The 26,488-nt window shown below is 36.0% G+C and overlaps 3 protein-coding genes across 4 annotated transcripts; 2 read left to right on the forward strand and 1 right to left on the reverse strand.

Annotated features, from left to right (window-relative positions):
- Positions 1-727: 727 nt before the first annotated feature.
- Positions 728-5,280, reverse strand: LOC136812253 (dehydrodolichyl diphosphate synthase complex subunit nus1-like). The gene is made up of 5 exons (XM_067068736.1): positions 4,829-5,280; positions 1,752-1,886; positions 1,393-1,545; positions 1,142-1,241; positions 728-914 (listed from the first exon to the last, which is right to left on the reverse strand). Exons 1-5 carry the CDS (start codon positions 5,187-5,189, stop codon positions 824-826), a joined length of 840 nt encoding a protein of 279 aa, XP_066924837.1. The 5' UTR covers positions 5,190-5,280; the 3' UTR covers positions 728-823.
- Positions 5,281-7,610: 2,330 nt separating this feature from the next.
- On the forward strand, positions 7,611-8,585 carry LOC136812216 (uncharacterized). Its single transcript, XM_067068696.1, has one exon. It carries the CDS (start codon positions 7,611-7,613, stop codon positions 8,583-8,585), a length of 975 nt encoding a protein of 324 aa, XP_066924797.1.
- Positions 8,586-12,397: 3,812 nt separating this feature from the next.
- LOC136812255 (SR-related and CTD-associated factor 4-like) lies at positions 12,398-23,897 on the forward strand. 2 transcript variants are annotated; one of them, XM_067068738.1, is made up of 17 exons: positions 12,398-12,504; positions 12,831-12,914; positions 13,140-13,184; positions 13,361-13,429; positions 13,583-13,675; positions 13,963-14,238; positions 14,495-14,650; positions 14,869-15,117; positions 16,376-16,455; positions 18,360-18,514; positions 19,172-19,309; positions 19,665-19,765; positions 20,038-20,145; positions 20,366-20,543; positions 20,717-20,980; positions 21,023-22,486; positions 22,879-23,897. In XM_067068738.1, exons 1-17 carry the CDS (start codon positions 12,463-12,465, stop codon positions 23,619-23,621), a joined length of 4,245 nt encoding a protein of 1,414 aa, XP_066924839.1. In that variant the 5' UTR covers positions 12,398-12,462; the 3' UTR covers positions 23,622-23,897. The 2 variants fall into 2 exon arrangements, with proteins under 2 accessions (XP_066924839.1, XP_066924838.1); XM_067068737.1 differs by having other exon boundaries at positions 20,717-22,486.
- The last annotated feature ends 2,591 nt before the right edge of the window (positions 23,898-26,488 follow it).

Raw genomic sequence — 26,488 nt, forward strand, 5'->3', positions numbered from 1 at the left:
ATAGAATACTTAGAATGGTAAGCATATTGTGAGCCAGATATAGGGACAGACACTTACAGAAGCATTCGAATTAGAGAGATGGCTATAGTCTGGAAGTAGTCATTCTTTTCTCAACAACAAAAGACGAATGTTCCACGAGGAAATAATATTGAAACAGTAATAGAGTTCAAATTCTTAATTCATCTTTATAGAACAAAATTTAAAGAAAGAATGGGGTTTTCCCACTTCAACAGGGGAGAAAAAAAAGCTTTACAAATTTCCTAAATTTTAAAATATATCCCAAAGTTTCTGATACTATTATAAAAATTCAAAATAATTCCAAAAACGTGGTTATCCTAGTTTGCATACAAACTTGGTTTGATCATCTCGATACTATGATAATAAAGTCAATATTTACAAAATTGCCATTGCGTTTCTTAAATTAAAGGCTGGTTTACTGAAATAATAAATTGGACAACGAAATTGTTTAACATGTTTTGCAATTCAAAAAGTACTAACTGATGTTGCTTAGTCACAAAGAACCTTTCATAATGTCAGACCTACAATCAAATTCATAATATTTGAGAAAAAGGAGAATTGCCTGCAAAGAACTCAGGATCTGAAAGCTCGAAGATGTTCCAATAACGAGAACGACTTTGATTGAATAAAGACCTTAAAACAAAATTCTTCAAAATCGGAATCGACATGATGCACTCCACATTTTAAAAATAATTTCATTTTCATTACAAAGGCTAGTTTTGGGGTTACATTGCGAATCAAGCAACATCAGTTTATGATCACCATCAATCAATAAAAATAGACTAACTCTTCGTTTCGTTTAATATTATTTTCCGAACCGTTGATCACATTTGCTGAAGCGCGCAAGTAGATTGTAGTATTGACTGTAACATATCTTCTTGTGTGTTTTGAAATTCCTACAAAACAAGACAAACAACAAACATCAAAATCCAAATATTACATTATCGCAAATCTACACAAGTCTACAATTTCCAACCAAATAATCAGGACAACTATTTTATAAAATTAAATCCCCATGATTATCCCTTAAAGAAAACCAAATGAGGTCTTTTAATTCGACTAGGTCATTTTGTATTTCAATGTATTGTGAGATTCTCCTGGTCCTGCGTACACTTTTACTTACAGAATTTCTGATAATCTCGTCTGCCAGGGTAAATAACCATTTAGTGAATAGATATTTCCAAATTGTACAACAAGCTCTGGGTCTGGTATATTTTCAATTGCTTAAAAAGAAAATAAAACGCTGATTTGAAACCTCATTTTTCCTCCTCTCTCTCTCGAATTATTCAGGTGACTTCCAAAGAAAAGAAAGACAGAGATAACCAAAGCATATCCTTAGACATTTCAAATAGTAGTGACCTTCTAAAATCCTACCTTTCAGAGATTTATTGATATGGTCAATATTTATATTCTTCTCCTCTATATTATTGTCTGCATAATCTGCTGCTATCCTTTTAGTTGTTGAAATAATGTCTGCCTTGCCATCTTCTTCAGATAGTAACTGAACACAAAACTTCTTTGGGTATGCTGAAAGAAAAGAAAACACTCCATCAGATTCTTAGAATTTTGATAATACCGGTCAGATAATTTTGAGGTAGTTTTTGTATATAGCACTTTTTCTATGATTTGTGTCAATTCAGGTCAATTTGTCACCTTTACAAAACTTTTTGACTCAAAGAAATTGTTATTTCAAAATTTGTGCAGCAAAAAAACGGTTTAAATTAAAATCATACTTATTCCATTTTGATATCTATAAGAACTATCCTTCAGGACAACATCAATTCCTTGTGCTTTCTTCTGACCAAATGTTTTGACAACTTTTTGTTTGATGACTTTTCCAAGCCTTGATTCTCCTGCTTTGAGAATGCCTGAAAGAAATTCATGGTTACAAAATAAAGTTCCTTTTAAATAAGCTTTCAGCAAAATTACAAATGCAAATATCCACCACAGTATAACCATCATGATGTCTGTTACCTGCTGGTACCAGCTGAATGAACCCCCTCGCCCTGTTTCAGATTTGATTTTAGATTTTTATCTCTTACAAAACAGACTTCTCAATGTTTTAACATGTTGTTATTTGCACTGTGTGAGCATTTTTGTCGGCTAGTTCGAAACACGGGTCACGGGTCACGGGTCCGGGTCACGGGTCCGGGTCACGGGTTACGGGGCACGGGGTGACGGGGCAGCTCAGATCAAAGTAATTCAAACAGAAAATGTTTTAAAAACACTAAAAATTATCGAAAAAATCAATTTTAAGGTATTTTATCCACGTATGACTATTTAAAACGCTAAAACCTAACCACGTGCTTTCCACGTGCTTTCGAAGTTTGCGTCGTGTATAATGCAGACCAGAAAACACCGCAACATATTACATACATATAAAGCTTATATTATAAATAATACACTTTTAGTGTTATATGCATGTTATATGTTATACGTAAGTAATATACATATTACAATTCCCATATCGCCTGAAAAAAGAGCTTTCTCACGAAAATGATAGTACGGCTATTGTTAAATCATATCTCATTATATCCCCTCCATCACCTTGAGTATGAATATAATTTTAATGGTTAATAACGTAGAAATGATGGTATTTTATAAATGTGTCAATATTTTCCACCTACCATTATGAATTTTTAATAAAAATGACGTAATTATACTCATATCTCTAAAACCACTATCTTGCAGCATTTAATGATTTTAAAACATGTCAATCTATATCCAGTCACATGCTTAGCATCCTATTGACTATGAAAAAACATTTTGCTGTAAATTGGTTCAGAGGCCTTATATTTCATGATTTTGACAATATTTTTGTCATTCAATATCATTTTGTCAAAATTTGTGGGTGACATATTATTGAAAAATTTTCATGATAATACTATTCGTATATAATTGTTTCAGACATACTATACTAGTAGTATTAGTACTATTATATGTTTTATGTAGTACGTGTTATGAATTATACGTCATGATATCGTTATATTTTTTCCGGTCTGTAAATTGTATGCCCCGTGACCCGTGACCCGTACCCCGTGCCCCGTAACCCGTGACCCGTGTTTCGAACTAGCCGCATTTTTGTCCATTTTCTTAAGAAATTAGCCATCCAAGCCTTATACCGTATGGTCTAATGTCAACATCCCTCTTCTAATTTCGACACACCCTAGAATGATAATAGGAAGGTCGGAATCACTGATAGACAAAAGAAATTTTCCTCTCTGATCGCTAAGCAAAGAAAATAAGTTTCAATCAGCGATTCCAACTTTCCTATTATTATATACTATCTTTAATGAAGGTTGTAGAAATTAGACCAGGGGATGTTAATCGAAAAATTCGATTACCGAATCAATCGAACTTAATCAAAGACAATCGAATAATTGATTTTCGATTAGCCGAATTGATAGAACGCCAATCGAATTTCACATCTTTTTTTAAAAATTGGATTCGATTACCGTTCGATTGGTGTTCGATTGATGTTCGATTAGCTTCGATTGCATATATACTTTTCGATTGATTTGATTAGTTTGATTAATGTTCGATCAATTCGATTTATATATGTTCGATTGGCATTCAATTAATTCGATTTATGTTTGATTGGCATTCGATCAAATTTTGTTCTGTTTTTTTTGTAATTTCGATTTTCGTGGTTCTGTATTTCCTCTATACCGCCGCCCTGTTTTAAGCGCCTCCCTTAATATAATAAGAGCTGTACCGTAATCTCAAGTTTCGAAATAAGCACCTCCTCCAACAAGTCCCGCCATCCAATAACCGCCGGATTGATCGAGTGCGGCTCGCGTATTACGTGGGAACCAACCCCACATAACTATCTCAGTAGTAATAATTAAAGACACAGAAATATAAATAAAATCTTAATTTCGAAATTAGCGCTGAAATAGGATACGAACGGTATTTCGGAATTGCCGAATTCGACCTTGTTTTCTTCGGTATTTCAGAATTCTGATATTTTTTCGGTATCGAAAATCCATGAATTTTTGCTTCCAAATATTGGTATCACAAGTTTTTTATCCCCCTTTTTCGGAATTCATTAAATACATGAAAAATCAAAAATGAAACATTAGTCGAAACGAGGAAAAATACCCCAAAAAATCGGTATCGGAGTGGCGGGAATTTTTAAAACTTTGGCAAAAACATTCGGTATTTCGGAAATCGCAAACCCCTTACCCCCCTAGAGGGCTTTTACGCTCCCACGTGATAAGCGCCGCACTCAATCAACTCTATAATTTCACTAAAAGTTTGCCTTATGTCCTTTAAATCTCGTGTTAAGCTGGATCAATTTTTCTTTCAAATGGGTTAGGGCCTAAGATGGCGGTGATTTGAGGTAACAATGTAGTTAGTTCGCTAACTTTTAGGTCCTCTTGCGATGGACCGTATATAAAGTAATCAGGATCTGCAAAATTTAAACTTTTTAAAGTAAAATCAAAGTTGATCGAACGTTAATCAAAGTTGATAGAACTTTAATGAAAGTTGATCGAATGTTAATCGAAGTTGATGAAGCTCGTCTAACTCAATTGAAACCAATCAAATTTCACATGTTTTTCGGTTTCGATTAGAATTCGATTGGCGTTTGATCAATTCAGCTAATCGAAAATCAATCATTCGATTGGATTTGAGTAAATTCGATTAATTCGATTGGTTCGATTGACATCCCCTGGATTAGAAGAGGGATGTCGACATTAAAACCAACTTACGGTATGTTCTTATGTAGTTTGTTCTTATATATATAAAAAGAATGTGTATACATATCCCCAATCTTTTTGGCAGCTTTAGAATTTGATGAAAGTCTTACCATGGCGATCATATAGGGAAATATATGGAATTCCCATTGCTATGGTCCACACAATCAAATTTGCAATGTCACAATAATCAGTTGTTACATCTTCATTAATAACAAAACTCATGTGTCTTGGAAGCTTGCTTAGATTGCCCATATCTTGTTCATAGTCATAGCCCAGTCCTCCACTAAATTGTTTGGTTGAAAAGTAATAAACTCTCCTACATTCAGCCAGTAATGTCAGGATTAATAGTAAATATTTCAAAGTGTATTTGACGACCATATGAAAGACTTTCAATGTAAACTGTGGGAAATACTTTACAAGTTTATGGGCTGAAGGTGGCTTAATTTCACTCTGTCCTTGTAGTTCCTCCATTTTAAACTATCTGAGTCCAATCAGCTATGTTAAATTGATCCATAAACTCTATATAACTTCACGAAACTGCTCTTAAAAATTCAGTTTTTCCACACGTTTAACGCTTCGCTTCGGGTAGCCATTTCTTTTGTGAGTTGTTCGATTGCTCAGAAGCCGTACTTTGGAATGTTTTTATTTATTCTCAGTGAAAACCTGTATTCAGAAAAAAGGGAATTTTATTCAACAAAATCAGTCGCATTTGGTCAATTTTTCATGCAGTAGAATGTAAATAATCATTCTTGAATAGAATACCACTCAGCATTGTCTGTATTCCTTTAAATCTTTTATTCCAAGATAAAATATATTTTAACAATTTTTCCTGGGAAAAATCCTCCAACGCCATACATTCAGTTAATTCGGCGCCGGCAGAAATGTTAGAAAGGAAGACAACATGGCCGACCAAGCAAATCGTCAACTCGCGTGGTTTTTTGTTTCATCCACTGTCAGACTGTTAGTCGCCTAGTCCTGGTGATGCTACGTTTCTCTTTGGTTGTATATAACTTCTAAGTCTAAATCTTTCGTTTGAATCCATTTTGTATATGTTGACTCTAGAAGGTTTTTAATGTTGAATGTGGCAATTTGACCTGACCTTTGCATTTGCCATTTGCCGCATTGCATTGGGCCATTCCAGAATAATTTGTCTGTAACAGGGGGATGGACGACACAGGATTTCCGAGGGCAAAAGTTTTCACCAAAATTCGAAATTTCCAAGGCAAAGAAAAAAATGTATGAATTTCCAAGGCAATTGAATTAAAAAAGAAAAGGTACCGTAAGTTGTGTTCTAATCTCGACATCCGTCTTCTAATTTCAACACCCTTTTTTAGAGATAGCAATAATATGAAAGTCGGAATCGGTGATTGAAAAAAGATTTATCGTCCCTTAACACTAAGCAAATAAAATAATTTCGACCTTTTCTTAATTTTTCAGCTCTAGAAAAGGGTGTTGAATTTAGAGGAGGGGTGTCGATATTAGACCAAGTTATACGGTAATAAAGAGTGGAATTTCCGATGCATTTTGCAAAAGTACATGGATTTTTATCGGAATTTCCTCCTATTTCCGACCACCACTGGAAAAGACAAATATTTTCCAAGGCTAGAAAAAATGAAATTACCAAACTAATCAAACTTTGATAGGTGTCCTTCATAAAAGCGAAAGTCGCAAATACTGTCAAAACAAACTGCTCTCTAACTTGGGATGATTGGTCGAAACATGGGACTGGTTGATATCTGGCCTGTATTTTCACATAATGTGTATTATTGGATTTTGCACCTTATAGTTATATACAGATTTTCAAAAACTTGGGGGCGGAAATTGCTCAAATCTAAATTTTCAAAACCCCATAACTTGAGAACCGCTTGAGATATGAAGCTGAAATTTTCAGGATCTTCTTTTCTCATTAAAGGGATCATTTGAGCAAAATTTCAGCAAAATCTGAGAAATTGATAAATCACACCCTGAAGACTCTTAGAAAAAATGGCTCTTAAATCTTTTTGACAATAAATTTGTTTTGATAACTCCACCAAGTTTATCAATCATACTTCTTTGTTCCTGACAACAATTTGCAAAAGTCAAAAACAAAATTGGACCGCTAATTGATGGAGAAAACCTTATCAGTGATCCAAAAAAGATGGCAGATATTCTCTCCAAACAATACAGCTCAGTCTTCAGCACACCCAAACATCCTCCCCCTTCAACAACTGACCAACCAGTGCAGATGGGAGATATCCCACTAACAAGAAAGGACTTTGAAGATATGATAGATGAACTTGATAATACTTCTGCTGCTGGACCAGATGGCTTCCCTGCAATTTTTCTAAAACACTGCAAAAAATCACTATCAAGACCTCTTCTCATCCTTTGGAGAAAATGCCTCGATACTGGAAAGACCCCTGAAACTCTAAAGAAATCTCTCATTGTACCTATCCACAAAGGAGGAAATCGAACTCAACCCGAAAGATATCGCCCAGTCGCTCTCACCTCACACCTAATAAAGATTTTCGAAAAGATTCTTCGAAAGCATATGACACACTTTATTGAAGAGAACGATTCAATGCAAATCAACATGGATTTCGCTCTGGCAGATCATGCCTCAGTCAACTTTTGTCACACTACGATGAGATTTTATCTCTACTCGAGCAAGGCAAGAATGCAGATGTTGTCTACCTTGATTTCTCCAAAGCATTTGACAAAGTGGACTTAAACCTCGCTCTTACCAAAGTTCAAAATCTTGGTATTGGTGGAAAAGTCTTGAAATGGTTACAATCGTTTTTAACCAATCGCTATCAAACCGTACTAGTGGATGGGACTCCATCTAACCCAACACCTGTCATATCAGGCGTCCCACAAGGGAGTGTTTTGGGACCATTGATTTTCCTCATCTTAATGGGGGACATTGATGAAAAAGTTCAACACTCTTCGACAAGAAGCTTTGCAGATGACACAAGACTCATCAAAGGCATAGAAATCGTTGAGGATACACAAAAACTTCAAGGAGACCTAAATTCAGTCTATGTATGGTCAGATGATAATAACATGGAGTTTAATGCTGTCAAGTTTGAGCTGCTGAGATATGGCCCAAACACTGAAGTTAAAGCTGAAACACACTACACAAGCAGTAGCAACATTGAAATCAAAGAATATGAATATGTCAAAGACCTTGGAGTACTGATGTCCAATGATTGTAAATTCAAACACCACATCAACAATGTTGTTATCAATGCTCGTAAAACCTCATCCTGGATCCTGAGAACTTTCAGAACAAGAGCAGCTACACCAATGCTCACTCTCTGGAAATCTCTTGTTCTTCCAAAACTCGAATATTGTTCTCAACTCTGGAACCCATGGCTAAAATGTGATATACAAAGTCTTGAAATGGTCCAGTGGAGCTTCATTCGAAAAATCATTCACCCCAAAAAATCATACTGGTCAAGATTGAAGGCATTAAAGCTTTATTCGCTAGAAAGAAGACGTGAAAGATACATGATCATCTACACGTGGAAGATCCTTGAAAACCTTGTGCCTAATATCAACCAGTCAGACGGGTTACGACCTGTTTTCCAACCCAGACTTGGAAGATTGTGCTTTGTTAAAGCCCGAATCACAGGAACATCAGTTGCCCTACAGTCAATCCGACATAATTTCTTATCAACCCGTGGGCCAATCTTGTTCAACTCCCTCCCTAAAGAATTGAGGAATTTAAGTGGATGCCCTGTGCTAGAATTCAAAAAGAAGCTAGACAAGTTCCTTGTTTTTGTTCCGGATGAACCTTCTGTTCTAGGTGCAACAACAAATGCTGCATCCAACTCAATCAAACATCAAATCAATAATCGGCAGGCGGACATTGGATTGTTCACCTAGATGGAAGACCATCGAAAGCACTTCCAAGTATTCCAAGTATTCCTCTTAGAGTGTCAGTCGGATGTTTAAGATAAAAACTACAATTATTGCTCTTTTCAGAAGTTATTGCCGAAAACGGCAATTTTTTTAACGATGAAATGCTGAATCAGCAGAAAAATAAAAAAGTAAATAAATGAAAATTGCTGTTTTTGGCAAATATTGCCGTTTTTGCAAATAAATGTTGATTTTATTATTGAACACGTGGTATTTGACACCCTCCACGATAAGTAGGCCCACTATGCCTTGTTTAGTTTTGTTTTCAACTGGTTTTTGTTGGAAATGCAGATAGCAAAAACTTTTCATGTTATTGAGCAACGAAAAATTGAAAAAATCACTTTTAAAAATCCGAAAAACCTTTTTCTCGATGCAGTTTTACTATTTTCAAACACCTCTGACATCCTTGGCCTTAAAAGGACAACACATTTTGCTGATTCAGCATTTCATCGTTGAAAAAATTGCCGTTCTATGCCAAGCGTTAAAAAAGTATTAAAAAATACATGATTTCTCTTTCGCACCGAGTAGGTTTTTAGATTGAAATAAGAAAAAAGCCTGTAGTGGAACACACAGTCGGGTGTTTAAGATAAAAACTGCAATTATTGCTCTTTTCGGAAATTATTGCCGAAAACGGCAATTTTTTCAACGATGAAATGCTGAATCAGCAAAATGTGTTGTCCTTTTAAGGCCAAAGATGTCAGAGGTGTTTGAAAATAGTAAAACTGCATCGAGAAAAAGGTTTTTCGGATTTTTAATTAAGTGATTTTTTCAATTTTTCGTTGCTCAATAACATGAAAAGTTTTTGCTACAAGTTTTTATCTTAAACACCCGACTGTGTGTTCCACTACAGGTTTTTTTCTTATTTCAATCTAAAAACCTACTCGGTGCGAAAGAGAAATCATGTATTTTTTAATACTTTTTTAACGCTTGGCACAGGTAACTCACCTGCAGGGAGATTTTTCCCTGCAATGCAGGTTCGGCCTGATTGGCCAGCTTTCGGCGTATTACTTAGCAGTACTTTTGCGCGCATTTTGATAAATTCGATGCACGCTCATAATTTATGGAAAAAGCTGACTATGCAGAAAAAAGGAAAACAAATTAAAATGAAAACATAGATTAATTCCGAAACAAAATGGCTGTTGGCTGGAAGTCTAAATACATGTGGCTGATGTTTTGATGTGGTTTTTAGTATAGTTTTGAAAGTATTTAGAGCTTGTTTATGAATCCAGTGACCCTAGTGTTATAATTTTGAAATATTTGGACTATACTTTTTTATGAACAGGGCTGTAATTTCCTGAATTAAAATATTTCTGAATAAATTGTTATTAAGCACAACCCTATGATATCAGGGCTCTCCAAAATAGGAATGTTTTTTATCATAATGCTCTAAAACCTCTGATTTTTTTATTTAAGTGACTGTGCTGCTTTTGGGGTACCATGGTTTTTGGGGTGCATACACCTTATGTTGATTATGTGTGTTTGCCTGGGTTTCCAAAGTTTGGAAAGTCTGTCAACAAGGGTTCACACACAGACTGTTTATAACATTCTGTGTCAGACTAATCTACCTGCACCAAGCTCTATAATCTTAGAACTCTGTGGATTCCCAGGCTAGGTTGGAGCTCGAAACAAGCCACCTTTTGTGATTTTGGACCTTAAAACAGACTTCTGAAAAAAACTTATGGTATACAATCATGATGTACTTAAAAAGTTTGACACCAATGCGATTGAATTTGTAGCGTTGCTTTTATGAAGCATCTTTTGTTCTCTTTTAATACCACAGCCAAAAAAAATAATATGATTTTGTCGATTTTTTTAAAAATCTTTTTTTAATTTTAGATTAGCCCCTCTGGATTTGCCTTTCTCTTTCCTCTGTCATTCCTATTTACTTCCGTCATGTGCAGTAGCTCGGATACGGTATTCCGTACCAAGTTCTAGACTGACTTTACCTATCCTTTTTTATGATTCTTCTTCTGCCATTTTACCTCTCTTCCAGTCAGGAACAATTAACCTGATAACAGATTGTGTATTTTCTGGCCCCGTACGCTGAAGCTCTAAAGACGTGGGCGAAAATATACAATCTGAAGAATATGGCACCTTGCCTGTACGCGGACCGCATAGAATTTTATTTTAGAGGTACGGGTCCGAGTCATCATTTATGACGTCATCAAGTTTTGAAAATTTTACTCATCTTCAGCATAGATTTTAAGAAAAACTCTTCATGCAAAACCGGCAATTATGTTAAAGAACAGTCTTTTACCTTTCAGAATCTTCAAACAGAATTGAAATATCTTTATTGGTTCGACTGTAATAGACATTTTTGTAAACCATATGTTTGGGCTTTTTTCCGACAGGTGGAAATTTTGTGATGATGTCATCAGTTTTTGAATGACGTCATCAAATTTTTTTTTCTTCCTGGAAAATTGTATCATGATGGAGAACATCTGTACCAAATTTCATGGCCATAGCTCTTCTAGATCGAAAATAATCGAGGGTGGTAGATTCTACCCCCCCCCCACTGGGGATACAAAAGTCAAAAAAGCTTGGGGCTAATAGGGTTAAGGCTTAAAGGTCAATTTTACATGTCTAAAAACTCAATAATTCTGATGTATTCAGAGCCTAATAACCTGTAATAACACAGAAATTTCATTATGGTAGTCTGGTAGCGACGTGAAGCAAGCGTACAGTAAATGACAGATTCTGAAAGAACGCACGGATCAATTTGAATGATTTTTTTTCAATCTGTCAAATTAAGGTTTCTTTTTCCATTGGTAAGGCTTCTAAAATGTGCTTTTAGCTCTAAAACATCTAAAATTGCAATTAAAGTTGTGAATATCCTAACATCAATGTCCCTATAAGGACATCAAAATGGTGACTTAATCTAGACAAAGGACAGTGTCCTAATTAGTGGATTGTTCCTGACTGTCTTTCTATATTTCTTCTTTCAGCAGTGTCTAAAAGATGACTCATGGGTAGCAGGAAGTGCTTACTCTTTGGTACCACACCCAGCTTCAGGCTCTGTCTTCATGTTGTTGCAATTTTGATTGAATTTGTCGTTTTTAGTTTTCTTTTATTCATTTTGGTTTATATAACTGGATATGTCTTTTAAAATGTTTTTATTTTTTATTCTACGTTCTTTTAGATTATCATTTTAATTCTCGAAAGGTATTTAATGTCCATTAGGTATTGACACTTGCTAGTAAAGTTCAGTGACATTGACTTTCTTATATTTCTCTTAAGGCGGCCATCAAAAAATGCGTATCAAAGGGTGCTAAAAATGCATGCAGGCGGGCGGGCAGTCAGTCGAAAAATTTCCCAGGTTTTTGAAAATCGTGCCACTAAGTTGGGGGCATGTAGTGACACAAACAAAACAATTTTTCGATGGCCGCCAGAGAGCAATTAAGAAAAAATCTATACCTTAAAAGAAGAAATTGCTTTTCCCGTATTTTTTCTGCATCTCCGCACTGGAAAATCGGTGGAAAATATGATGCAGGCGTGTGACGCGATTAGACAAAAGATTTTTTACTTCCTATCTTTAAAGAAGGTTGTCAAAATTAGAAGGGGAATGTCGATCTTAGACCAACTTACGGTACAGACAAGACTATATTAGGCGGCCATTGAAAAATTGTTATATTCGGGTCCCCCGCCTGCATCATATTTTCCGCTGATTTTCCAGTGCAGAGACGTGGAAAAAAATCTGGGATACTTACAACCCTAGATTCATATGGGTCAAGCATATATTTTTCATTTGTTTTGCAAGATCAGCCAACGACGTTACATGTGTTCCATATTCAAATTCATAGTTTTTAGTAGAAAAATATACAATCATCATACTTGGTGACTAAAAATGGGCGCTGACATGGAGCTTGTGCGACTTTTCAATATGGAAGTAAGAAATAAACATTTTATTTTGACATTACATTTTCTTGAAAACCTTGAGAGGAGTGATTTTGATCATGAAAATTGCATTCTATACAAATTTATAAACATGTCAAAGATTGTAAAAGGCAACACTGCAAATAACCTTGTTAAAACCCTGAGAAATGCCCAAAAGTTACCCTAAAAGTAGAAGTAGGGCTGTTTGCCAGATAAATCTTGAAGCTAGAATTTAAATTCTACACTGTAAGTAAAGTCTAGTAAAGTTTGAAACCTGTGAGTTACTATTAGCTTTTATTGCTAATTACAGCTTGATAATGCTATCAAACATTTTTATAGCTTTCATCCATATATGAAGGAAAACCACCTGTTTCAAAAGCAAAGATGGCCACCATTACACGATATGCTGTCAAGGCTCTAAAGGTGAGTGAAGAAAGGCAACGATACAAGTTTATGAACCATAATAACCAGTATTAACTACATTACATATTGTAAAACCATTGATAAAACCAAGATCTATGTCAATTCTTTGTAGATTATCAAGAACAAACAATAGTACAATGTACACTTTCTTTTAATTCGATTTTAATTTGATGCAATGCTTCCTTTTGACTTTAAATCATGATCTTTTTCTTTCATCTGTTTTAGTATTACAAGCATATTGTTCACAGCGTTGAAAAGTTCATTCATAAGGTAATTCGTAAATTTGTCATTTTGCTTTTTTTAAACACACCCGTTCTTTTGTAGAGTATAACCTTTGTGATGTGATGTAAGATTATAATATCCAATATTATGAAATAGAAAAATAAGCTATTGTAATAATTATGATGATTATTATTCTTGACCATGTGATTTTGTTAATTTTATAGTGTCATAATGAGTACAAGCTACCAGCTCTTTATGTTCTTGATTCCATCATCCGTCAATCTAGACATCAGGTACTCGCATTTTTTTCTCTTTGTTTACTGGCCTTACTTTACATTACATTTCATGCAAAATTATGTTTGTTTGATTTAGTCCTTCATTATGACAGAGCTTGAAAATTATTCTTGGAATATTATACAAACTGATATCATTCATTTTTCTTACAGTTTGGTCCTGAGAAAGATTTATTTGGTCCAAGATTTGAAAAGAACATCAAATTTCTCTTTCAACACATTTACCAATGCCCCTCAGAAGACAAAGTAAGAGATTCATTTCTTTTAGTCCATAAAAACACTTACAATTGCTTTGGAATTATGGAAATGGCAAATAGACTATTCATGATATGCACGACTGCAATGACTTCACGAAATTATGCGACTTTTCTGTTTTTGTTCCACCCAATACGTCACTTTTTCTATTGTTTAATAAGTGACGTATTGGGTGAAAAATTTTAAAAGTTCTCAGAAGACTCTCCAGTGGTGCATATCATGAATAGATAACTCAGAGATTTTCAAATAATTTAATTTTTATTTATTTTTTTCTTCAGCCGAAAGTTGTGAGGGTGTTGAACTTGTGGCAAAAGAATGGAATTTACTCTCCTGATGTTATCTCCCCTCTTATCGACATGGCATCACAATCACAAAAGTCACTTCAATCAGCCATCAGTAAACAGAAAAAAATGAAAGCTGCTGCAAATGTCCAAGAAGATGATGCCTTTGATTTTGTATCTGGTTTTGAAGTGAATGAAGAAAGACCAAGCTCCTCTAAAAAGAAACGCAAAGGCATTTCAATGTCCCAAGATGATGAGATCAAAGTCTTGAAGGTACATTTTATAACGCTCCAATAGTACACTTATTCGAAAAAATAGTACTTATATGTATTTTCTTTTAAGTATCTTTACAAGTTAACTATAATGAATTTCTTGCTTATCTGTCGGTACAGGGTAAGATTTTCATTCTAAATTGCAGTAAAAATGTAACTTGCAAGCATGTCATTTTAACCAACACGCTATTCCAATCTGGTCATGTCTAATTTATTAAGAAATCTCAAATTAAAATTTTTATAATTTTCTCGTTCAGGCGCAACTGGAGCAACAGAAAAAACAACAAGAACTCTTACAGCAGCAACTTCAGATGCAAATGATGCAGACAAAACAACAATCCCTTCAAATGCAAATACAACAACAAGATCAACTACGTTCCAAAATGCAAGAGCAAGCAACTAACTCTGGACCGGTAAGTCTTGGACTCAACGAAAAAGGTCCTAACTTTGATTTAGTTTATTATGATTTAATGATTGTTAACATTTGGACTATGAAAGCAAAGCAAACTTATTTAACTTTTTTACCTGAATCTTTGCAAAATTGATCCACATGGTTATGAATTCTTCATACAATTGGTTCTCTTGAATGTTTTTCGAAAAAAACTCATGGATTCATTTTTCTTCATTTCAGAATCCCATTGAGCAACCAAATCTTAACATCTTGAATCAAATCCAAGACCTTCAAAAACAACTTGAAAAAGACAAGGTGGAATTGGCCAGTTTGGCAGTCAACAATGAAAAAGATCCGAACCATGCCAGCAACAACAACTCGCATCCTATTGAAAACCAAACACAATTCCTGGAGAACATTCAACAGTTGATTCAGAACGCAAAAGGATTAGTTCCTTCCAAAGACCCAAGGAGCAGTGATGACCGACAGGTTAGAAATTGGTTTATTATACACATATCTTATAAAAACACTAGGTAGATCTACTCTGTATTTCCCAAGCAACAGTTGAAGCAAAATAATGTGCCATCTTTGCTGAAAGTATACCACACTTTGGAACCGGCAAATTGTTCAATCAAAACAAACAAATAAAATGGTGGGAAACGATTAGGCGAGAAAATAGTCTTATTAAAGATGGCGGATTACTTTGCTTCAACTAGGCACAGAGTAGCTCTATCTGTTTTATATGAGATAACTGTGGTTTATTACCCCACGTACTCTTTGGAAACCTAGTCTTCTATTGCTTTTTTTACATATTAGTGGCAAGTTTAGAACATAAATAAGCAAAAATGATCAGACTCCAGTCAGCAATAAGTAATAAGTGTATAATTAAAGTCAGGTCATGATAAGTTTTCGCCTTTTCGGCTCTCATGTGCTAACTCTATTTATGTGATTAGACAAATCCCCAAAGAGTGTTAGCGGGAAGAGACTTAATGAGTTTTCCAAATTTGTTTTCGGGAACCCTTTATACATATTTGGAAGTAGACTTAAGATAGAAGTGATTAAAAGTCCTTACATATTAAACTGAGTGAAACCGACTCACATTATGCACATAGTTTTCAATGCATGTCAATGTTGGTAATGATGATGCTCAACTATGGATGCTAAATTCAATCAATTCATTCCTTACAGATAGTTTCTAGTGTTAAGTCAAATTTCGTGGTTTGAAAAGGTAAGTATGTTTTCATTGACCATCAGTTCAAATTGCGTAGTAGAATAGTCCAGACAGCTTAAAGGATTTTGTAAGCCTTGGGGAATTCAGATGACTTGATGCAAATGGTGGTTAGGTATCGACGATCAACTGATGGCAAGGACAAAATGGAATTTGATAAAGTATAGTAATTAGTTTAGTGTAGTAATAAGTCCTTCTATTATCAGGTAAGTATTTACTTTATTTAATTTGTTTATGTCTCAGAGGAATAACCAGATAAAAATCACATTTTTTCGATTTATGGACTAAACTCTCAAAAGTCGTAATAATGAAATTTTGCAGGATTTTTATGTGGTTGTTCCTCTGAATGTGAATGTTTGTGTTTGTTTGTTTGTGAAATCAAAATGCATAACATGGTCAACTCAGGAGTGGGTGTAACGAAAGATTATATTCAAGATGGTTCGGTCAACTCTTAGCCTCTACTCCCCCTCTTTGTTCTGTTTGCAAAAGTCTTGCTGACACCTTTTTAACCCTCTACAGGGCTTTGACTACAAAGATCAAGAACAAGACAGGATGGTGCAACAACAGAGAAGATCACCAAACAACCAGCAACGGTTCAGGTCAGTATCTTTCAAAAACACTGATACACTTGCAAACACTTTCAACCCCTTTTTGTGGATCTTTTTCTGTAAGGTTTTAAAAAGCTAAACTCTGTAAGGGATTCTTTTTCTTCTCAGTAAAGAGTTCTCAGAAATCTTTAAAGCTTTTAAGTTTCACACTTCTGACACTTTCTTCTCTATAGAATTCTTTTTGACAGAATGTTCTTAAATATCTAAGTGAAAGATATCGACCTTCTCTATTTTCTTAACTCCCATTTTCTACAAAAGTCTTATTTTAATCAGTAAGCTCTTGTTTTGGGCAGTGACACGATTCGTTATACTAAATTTCTTGAGATCAAAACATTTACCGGAATAGATTTTAAAGCTTTTAATTTTGTATGTGTTCATCACATTTTGTGTCATTATTCACCGATTCTTTATATTTCTGTCAAAGCATTGCATTGTATTTCAATTTTTTCCCAACTTGGTCTTTGGGCATTTGGGAATGAATTAAATGATAGGAAATACAATCCAATGATTTTAGAGAAATATAAAATTTTTGATATTGGGTTAATAATGACACAAATGAAATGGACGCATTGAAAATTAAAAAAGTAATCTGGGACATGTTGAAAAATTCTATTGTACTGTACGTGTCTAATCCCAAGATGAACAATTTTGGACTGAAAATTAATGTCAAAAATAAATCAAATCAAATCAAATCCGCTACCTTTTATAAAAGGAAGATGAAAAGACAGATCTTACAAGTGAAGTTTTCAAAATATTTAAAAACTGCAAATAAAAAAAATTGAAGAAAAAGTTATTTTTAATTTACCGATTTAAAAGAGGAATCTTCTTCATTCTGTCTTCTTTTAAAAATTTACAGTTTCAAATGATTCAAAATCGTTAAATTTATTTTCAAGTTTGTCTTACAATTGACTTCTACTCAAATCTTTTGTCTTTCCGTCAACCTCCACACCAAAGTCCTCCTTTTGAACTTGCATTGTTCTTATCAACGATTTTCCAATTTTGTGGTATCTTTCTCCTTCAGAATTACACTTTTCATATCTTGGGTATTCCCATTCTCCTTTGACCCCTCCTTAGCCCTCACCGAACCATCCTACCTTACGTTTCAAGAGAAGTTTTTCCAAATTATTTATATGAAGACCCATGTTATGCATTTTGATTTAGCAAACCTAACAATCCTTGTCTAGTTAGTATGTATAGTATATACTCGTTTTAACTTACAAAAATTCTTATTTTACAACCCATGACTTTAATGAATTTGGTATTTTGGTAAATTTGGTTGAAAAGATATTTCTAAGCATAATTAAAAGTATAAATTGTTCTAAAAATTTCGTTTTTGGTAAATAAGCCTTGTTGATTTTAAATTATACATAATATTTTTCAAAGTTTCACTGTTCCAAATAAATAATCGCAGTTCCAAGAAACAAGGGTCTGGAAACCCCTGTTTTGGCCTAAGTTGGCCACTTTCTAATGACTGTAAGTTTTGTTACAGTAAAGCTATAGTTACAGATTTAAGAATCTGCAAAAGTGCATTTGTACTTTTGTACTAAAAATGAAGCTCTTAGCACACAATGATTTCGTTGTTCCTCATCTTTGTTTGTCTCGAATTCTTTTCTATCAAATTATAATGCTCAGAAATATATTTTTCACCAAATTTATTGAAACTTAAGCCTTGGTTGTAAATTTGGAGGAAAATTGGCGAAATAGCAATCAACTTTTAGAGGGTCAAAATTTAGACATTTTATTTGCCTTTTAAGGAATTTGATGCCAAACATTGTACGGTGAAATAATTTTCTCTTCGAATAATAATCGGACATGGAAATTATCCGGGGACCATTGTTCTGTAACGATTTAACACATTATCAAAATAAATTCTGTTCATTTCTTCGCCACTGCAGAGACGACCCTTACATCAAGAACGGACCACCACCTACCAAGAAACCTTTATTAAATTGGGAAGAAGAACGAAGGCCTTCCTACGATCAAGATGATGCCATGCAGATTGATGATGACGATTATGAACCCAGTTTTCAACAACCATCACATCAAGAAGGTAAGTGGTTTTAAATGTCTTCTGGGTGTTTTACCTCTTTCAATAATGCAAATTATGATGGAAAATCAAGGTACTAAATTCAAATAGAATTACGTCAGCTTTGATGAAAGGAAAAAAGGTCAAGTTTGGATCTATTAGAAAGCCACTCCTGTTTGAAAAAAAAATTCCAGACAAATTAAACAATTACGACAACATATATTATGTGGACCTCTGCTTGATTTCAGCTCTTCATTTCTTGGGTATTCTTTTCCATTCTCTTTGACCCCTCCTTAGCCCTCACCGAACCATCCTGCCTTACTTTTCAAGATAAGTTTTTCTCAATTATTTATCTGAAGACCCATGTTATGCATTTTGGTTTAGCAAACCTAACGATCCTTGTCTAGTTAGTATGCATAGTATACTCGTTTCAAAAATTCCTATTTTACAACCAACGATTTGATTTCAATGAATTTGGTATTTTTGTAGATTTAATTGAAAAGGTATTTCTAAGCTTTGTTTTTGTAGGCTTTTATTTTAGTTAAGATACTCTCCACATCTTGGGTATTTCCATTCTCTTTTGACCCCCTGACCGAACCATCCTGTTTTACTCTTCAAGAGAGATTCTGTCCAATTATTTTCCTGAAAACCCATGTTATGCATACATAACTTGTGTTTCAGACCCACGTAAACAGCAACAACAATCTCAGTTGAAACCTGAAGAGGTGTCAGAAGAACAATTCAAGCAACAAAAAGAGAAAGAGAAGAAGCTGAGGGATAAGAAGTTATTGCCTTCACCACGAAATGGCTGTGTCACCAGTGAGTTCTTCAGTGATAGTGTTTTCTGTTGAAGGCTTTTTTTATGATAATCTTATAGGTGGTAGACCTTTTGGCTTGCTTGATGAAAGTCGGCTGTCTAAAGTCAATGCAATGACTTCCTTTGCTTTTCGATGCTGGAGTAGATAGAAGATTAGATAGAAAAAAGGTTGTTGCATCGACGTTAAAGAAAGACCTTGGACAGCCGATTTTTCAAACAAAAATTTTTGTCCCCTCAATTTGAGTAATCGTATAAATTACTTTCTGTAATTCCAATCTTTCTCTATTTTGAATAAAATATTTTATTTTATTTTCAACTTTCTCGTGAGATCTCTAACACTTTAAACTACTTTTACAGTTGCCAGTGTGACAGTGTGGGTCGGAAGATTACCAAAATACTTCAGCAAAGATGCGTTGTTGAACCATTTCAACGAGTATGCCGACGTCAAAAATGTCGATGTAAGAAACAAATGAATGTTTATGATTATAACCTAGCTCTATCTGATCCTCGAATTTTCATTTTATTAGTCAGAAAATTATGAACCAAAGATTCAGACCCAAAACTTGCGATAACATAACAATGTCATTTCTGGTATACCATATATCTAGACAAAGATGTGAAAAATGCAGCAAGAACATCAAATCTATTGAATTCTTTCCAAGTTTGATCAATAACTATTAGCTACTTTTATCTAAGTTACTAAGTAGCAAATACTTTTCTTCTATGCTAGATGATCGAGTCACGTGGTTGTGCATTTGTAACCATGGCAACACGTTTCGATGCTGACAGTGCATTACGTTATATGAAGCATAAACGAATCGACGGTGCTGACGTCAAGGTAAACCCTGTTGTTTTTCGGAGCTTTGATAAAACTCGTAATGATGTAAACCACAGAGTGGATTTTTATCCATCCATTTTCTAATCTAATATTATTGTTATATTGATAGTATATTTATCCTTTCGCAAAAAATTAAATTGGTTAACAACGAAGTTTTCAAGGAATTTTCGTTTTTGGAGTATTTGCAATGTTTAAAACCTTGAATTTCCTCTCCTTTCAGTTAAACTGGGGCAAAACAAAAGCATTGTTTGACTACTCACAATATTGGGAAGAGAAAAGTGGTTGCGCCTTCGTTCCTTGGGATCAAGTCAATCTTCCGAAGTTGGTGTCTCTTGTTGATACTTATCTTATTGATGAAGACACCTTACCTCCTGGAATGAACCTGCCCTCTGAAAAAGGTAAGCTGTTTCAAAATGTGCGGGATAATTTCTTTTTATTCCTTTACAACAATAGATAGCAGGCTTGAAAGCCTTTGAATGATATGAAAATGTTTTGATAGAAGAAATAAAGAAGACATATTAAAAATGATTTAGAATGATCTCTGATAGATAATAACTCTCCTTCATTTTAGACGAACCCAGCACTCCTTCTAAAGATGAGCCACAACAAGTGATCCCTGTCGCTGGTGTTCCACCGTTCATCCCTGGCTTCCCTCCCGGTTTTTTTCCACCTGCTGGTCTATTACCGGGCATGCCACCTGCCGGACTCTCTGGACGCCTACCGTTTCCTGGTATGCTCCCACCTAATATTTTGCAGCTACAGAATCTTCAACGTCAATCTATTCAAGGGCTCGTTGGTGGTGAGAGGCCTCAACTTCAAGGCTTAGGAGAACGACCTCCCCTTCAACCTGGTCTTCAGCAAGGAATGGGCGAAAGACCTCCCCTTCAACCTGGTCTTCAGCAAGGAATGGGCGAAAGACCTCCTCTTCAGGGTATGCCAAGACCACCTATTCAAGGTCTTGGTGAACGACCACCCTTTCAAAACATGGCTGAGAGACCACCTTTTCAAAATATGGGCGAGAGACCACCCTTTCAACAAAATATCGGTGAGCGCCCTCTGCTCCAACAAAATAACATGGGTGAACGCCCTCCTCTTCAAGGGCTAGGCCAAAGACCGCCTTTTCAAAATATGGGTGACAGACAATCACTTTTACAAAGCTTGGGTCAACAACCTCGCCCCGGTTTCGGAGAACACCCACAAAGACCAGGTTTTGATGAGAATCGCCCACGCCCTGGACAGCCAATGGGTGGCCCGCCACAAAGACCTAGCTTCACCCCTGCTTTTGGCGGAGACAGTTTCCAAAATGTAAGGCCTCGGCAGGAAGGACCAATTAGTCCAGGACTCAATAATATAAGACCCCCTGTTTCATTCGGGGAACGTCCTCCTGTTCAAAGACATCTATTTGGAGGAAATCTCTTATTCAATGGCTTGAATCAACGCCCTCAAATCCAAAACTTACTGAGTCAAAACCAACGTTTCAATGGTCCGCCTGAGAACAGATTCACCAATATACGACCAGTTGCTCCTGAAGAATCCCAGATATCTCCCAATGCACAAGATGCTGGACAAAGGCCACCATGGTTGCAAAATCGTGACCAGGTTGGTAACATGGGAAATCAACCAAGTAGAAACGAGGAAACAGTGGAGAAGAATGTCCAAAATCAGAGAAACTTGACGAACCTGCCAACAGCTGCTTTCTTGCTCAATCTTGTGAACCAACACAAGGAACAACAAGCCTCAACTGATAACCAGACGCAACCTGGAGATGAAGAATCACAACCACCGCCACAAAGAGAACGTGAAAGGTCTCCTACTCGTGATAGATCACCCGTGCGTGATGACCGTGACCGTGAGAGAGGCGATCGGAGACGTGAGAGAAGTCGTGAACGTAGAGATAGTGATCGTGACCATCGCGGAAGACGTGATCGCAGCTCTGAGCGCAGCAGTCGTAGCCGGCGTGATGACCGCGGGCGGGAGCGTGATTATCGTGGTAGTGATCGGGAGAGAGGTAGTGACCGTGATCGCGATGAACGTGGTCGGGGAAGTGATCGTGATGAAAGAAGTCGCAGAAGTGACCGCGATCGAAGCGGTGATCGTAGAAGAGAGCGAAGCAGTGAACGAAAATCCGATCGAGATCGTTATGAAAGACGTGGTCGGGACGAAGATCGTTATCGTAGTCGGGATAGACGAGAAAGGAGTCGGGAACGTGGAAGAGATAGGGACAGAAGTCAAGAGGAAAGTCGCGAGAGGAACGAAGATGAGTTATCGGCCAGTCGTAGTGAGAGTGCAAAGAAACAAGATGAGGTTACCAGCGGAGATACTGTCGTTGCTACTGACCAAGGTATGGTTCCTTGTCATTTTGGTCTCCCAAAACATAGTATAGCTTTATGTTCATTACTCTGTTTACCAAAAAATACACTCTTTATATCTTTATTTTACGTATTCACTTCTGTATGTAAATACCCAACGTTTATGGAAAATGCTACTTCTTTTTGATGTTACAAGCTTTCATTTACATTTGATGCTATCTAAATCAATTTCCAAAGGGGAATTGGGTTTTCATCGAATAAGGGCGTATCGAACTGTAGAGGGGCGTTTATATGAGAAACTCTTTTTGACGGCGACTTTGTCCAAAGAACATGTCCAATAATAGTAAAACGTAGAATTAGAGAGCTGTAGGTTTGAAATATTCACTTTGGTAACAGTTTCTAAATCCGTTTTCTCTACTTCTAGCAAATTCTGCGTCAACTGGTGATCGACCAACAAAAACTGCAGAAGATTTGTACGACCCAATGGAAGCTTTAGATTCACCTGCAACAACTGCCCAAAAGGAATCGGCCCCACAAGAAACGGCCCAATTAGAAACGGCCCAACAAGAAACGACCCAACAAGAACCGTCTCAAACTGAAGAGACCGAATCTGAAGCAAACCAGCGAGAAACTGAACCAATGAAACCTGACCAAGATGAAAAAATAATGCAAGAAAGTGCCCAAAATGAAACGACCGGACAAGAAACAGCCCAAAATGAAACGTCCGAACAAGAAACAGACCAAAAAGAAACGGCTGAGCCCGAAATGGAACATGAAAAACCCATCGATCCTCAATTGGAAGAAACGAAAGAAACCATGGAAACAGAACGCAGTGAGTCTCCCATCTTTCCATTAGTGAAAGAAGATGACGCCATATTCCCAGACGCTGCTGACGAAGAGGACGCTGCTGACGAGTCGATGGAAGGAGAAAGTGAGACTAGCCAACAGGCTAATGAACCTGAAAATCAGGAACAAGAGTCGAAACCTGACGATCCCGAACAAAGTGCTTCTATAGAGGAACGCACTGAGGAAAATGTCGAGGTCTTTTCTACCAATACGAATGAGAATCGTCAAGCGGAGGAAGTCGAAGTCGATACAGAGCCCTCTGAAGTTTCTGACGAGGTTACGGCTTCTGAAGATACGAGGGCAAGGGTAGAAGGGGAGTGAAGAGAAGGACATTAATTCGTAGTCGGGACCGTAGGTACGCCGTATAAGTAGAGAATGTCTGTTGGAAAAAGGAAAATTGAAGCTCTTGGACTTGGATGATCATTTCAGCGAATTTCAAATTGTTTTGTCTCGATGTTGACACCATAGGCTTTTATGCATAATATATTTAGCCAATGAAGCTAAAATAATGCAACATTTTTAAATGAACTTTTACGCTGTTTTACGTGAAGTGTTTTTATTTTTATGAAAATTTAATTTTCGCTGTTTTCGTTGTTAGAGGTTTCAATTTCGTGTTTTATCTTTCAGACCTCGTGCAAACTTGAGCCATACTTATTGATGGGATTAAATTTCGCGACTAGTTTGAGTCTATCTAAAAAATTTCTTTCTTGGTGAGTCTAAATGATGGGTTGCTCGATTTAAAATTCGACCATAATAAAAGAAAGCCGCGACTGAATGAGTACAGCTGAATTTCTGTTGTTCTAAGTATGTCGTAAAAATAATTTCAGTTTCAGGTTCAGCGACAATTTTCATTAGTCTTTGTAATGAAATGTGCGTTATTTGGTCCTAAATTTTTAAAGATTCAAGAGAAGGCACTGAGAAAAATTTAAGACTTGAAAAGTAATTGTTCTTCAATTAAGTATTATAAACAGATTTTGTTACTTTAATGGGATAAACTTTCGCGGGGATTAAATTTCGTGGTTGGGCCTATCCGCGAAATTCAAAAATTTCGCGGGTGGCAATATTTTCACGATTTTGTGACTTTTACTGTCAAATCATGCATGTTGGTTGTTGAAATACACATTATTTGCGCTTCTTTAATGCAAGTAACCATTCAAATAATATTTATTTGACATATTTTGAGTTTTGTTTATAAATATTTCGCGGATGAGGCCCTTCCAAATTTCCATTGGGACTCAATTTCGCGAAATTTAATCCCCGCGAAAGTTTATCCCATTATTAAAGTAACTTCCATTTAGTTCTTATAAACCAAGGAGACACATATAGAACATCCATTAACGACAAAAACAATACCGTCATTATTCCAGCCACGGCTTTCTTATACTATGATTCGACCAGACTCTACCTTATCCAATCGATTAGACTTTTTTCTTGAAAAAGTGAAATATTTGTCAACTGCCTCCTTCTTGCTCTTTTGCTTCTTAAAATCTCCACCCCTCTTGTAGCAGGCTTAAGAGTATTGTAGTTTTTGAGTTACTTTATATTTTTGGATTATTTTTCATTCGATATATTATTGATCAATAAATGGTCGTCATTTTTATATGTATTAACGATGATAGCTTTCCTCTCAAGAAATATATTACAATTAATTAAAGAGACTAAAAATTCTTCAAATTCCTACAATCTAAATACAGTATCCGTGATAAAGTATCAATAAAAAAATATAGTATCAGATCTTAATTTACCTGTAAGCGGCGTGCCCGACTTTCAACCCTCGGACGCTTAGCGCGGGACTGAAAAGGAGAAAAATAAAGATTTTGAGAATTTTACGATCCTTATCAGGACTGATCTGACAAAATTTCGATGTTTTTAGGGGCAAAAAGTTGAAATTTTCCTATTTCCCCAATCTTTAGTGGGACTGAAATTTGATTTTCTGATTTTTCCAACGCTTAGTGGGACTTTGGAATTCCAAAAAAGGTACCCTTAAGGGCGGTACATACCCGTTCCCTCCATTTGCTTAAGTACAACCCCCTGGGTCCTTTAGTAAAAAAACTGGATCTAGTAGAATGGATTTGTTGCGTCCTTCTGTTCAATTCGTGCTTTTAGAATCCATAAATTATATCAAACCACATAAACAATGTGAAGCTCTCGTGAATGCTGCTGGTAAACGAATTCCATTAGCATCATTCTGTCAAAGTATTCTAAGAGTTGGCTTGAGTTGGAGTTATCAACCTTGCTAATCTTTTTAAGTATCTTCCATCCAGTATCATAGCTCCTACTCCTTTTAGCCCAGCGAGTTTAAGTACATGTGTTTTTCTGTGACAGAGACGGCGAGTTTCTGATTTGTCTAGATCCTGATTGAATGAGGACATCGGTAACACCCCTTTCTCACAGACCCGGTGGGATTCTATCAGCCAGTGGGGGTAAAAACAACGAACTAAAATTCGATGGGGATTGATATTCCTATTTATTTATGGATGAGGATTTGAATTCTATTGTTTTCTAGCCAAAAAATCCAGTGGGGATGGAAAATAGCACAATATTTTGCATAGTGGGGATTGGCTTATCATCTTCATCGGGGACAAAAATTAGAGTATAGTTTTCAACTGGGGACGATATTTTGGCCAATTTTTTCAGTGGGAAGGGTTCCCAGTGGGTCTGTGAGAAAGGGGTGTAAGGTAAATCAGAACCTTTACCGCGTCCTCGATTTTGCGGGTTAAAACTGCGGGTTGTTTGAAATCGCTTCAACTAATCCACCGTCCTCAAAATTACAATTACATAAACTCGCCAATGACTCCCAGGCCGAGCGCCATGGTTAATTAGTGATGTAGAAGCTGTAGCAAATGTTCTTTATCAAAACAAAAGCAAATATCTTCTAGTGATTTTGACAACAATTCAACCAGTGAAGTGATGTTCGTGATGGATCGATGTAAGGGCAGAGGACCTGAAAATAAAGTAGAAGAGTTATTAGTATATTCGAACATCACCAATACATTACACCACTGTCTCACAGCCTCTGTAAAACTTTTTTCCTCAGTGGGTATAAAAGATTCTATTGTTCCAAGTTTAACAAGCTAGATGCTGAATGGACCTACCATGCAATAAGGAGAAAAATGAAAACAATCAGTCAAAAAATATAGCGTTTAGCGAAAATGCATAACGCATTAAATTTCTTCATTGATTGTGGA

The sequence above is a fragment of the Clytia hemisphaerica genome, unplaced genomic scaffold, assembly GCF_902728285.1.
Source record: "Clytia hemisphaerica strain Z4C2 unplaced genomic scaffold, Clytia hemisphaerica genome assembly, whole genome shotgun sequence".
Lineage (NCBI taxonomy): Eukaryota > Metazoa > Cnidaria > Hydrozoa > Leptothecata > Clytiidae > Clytia > Clytia hemisphaerica.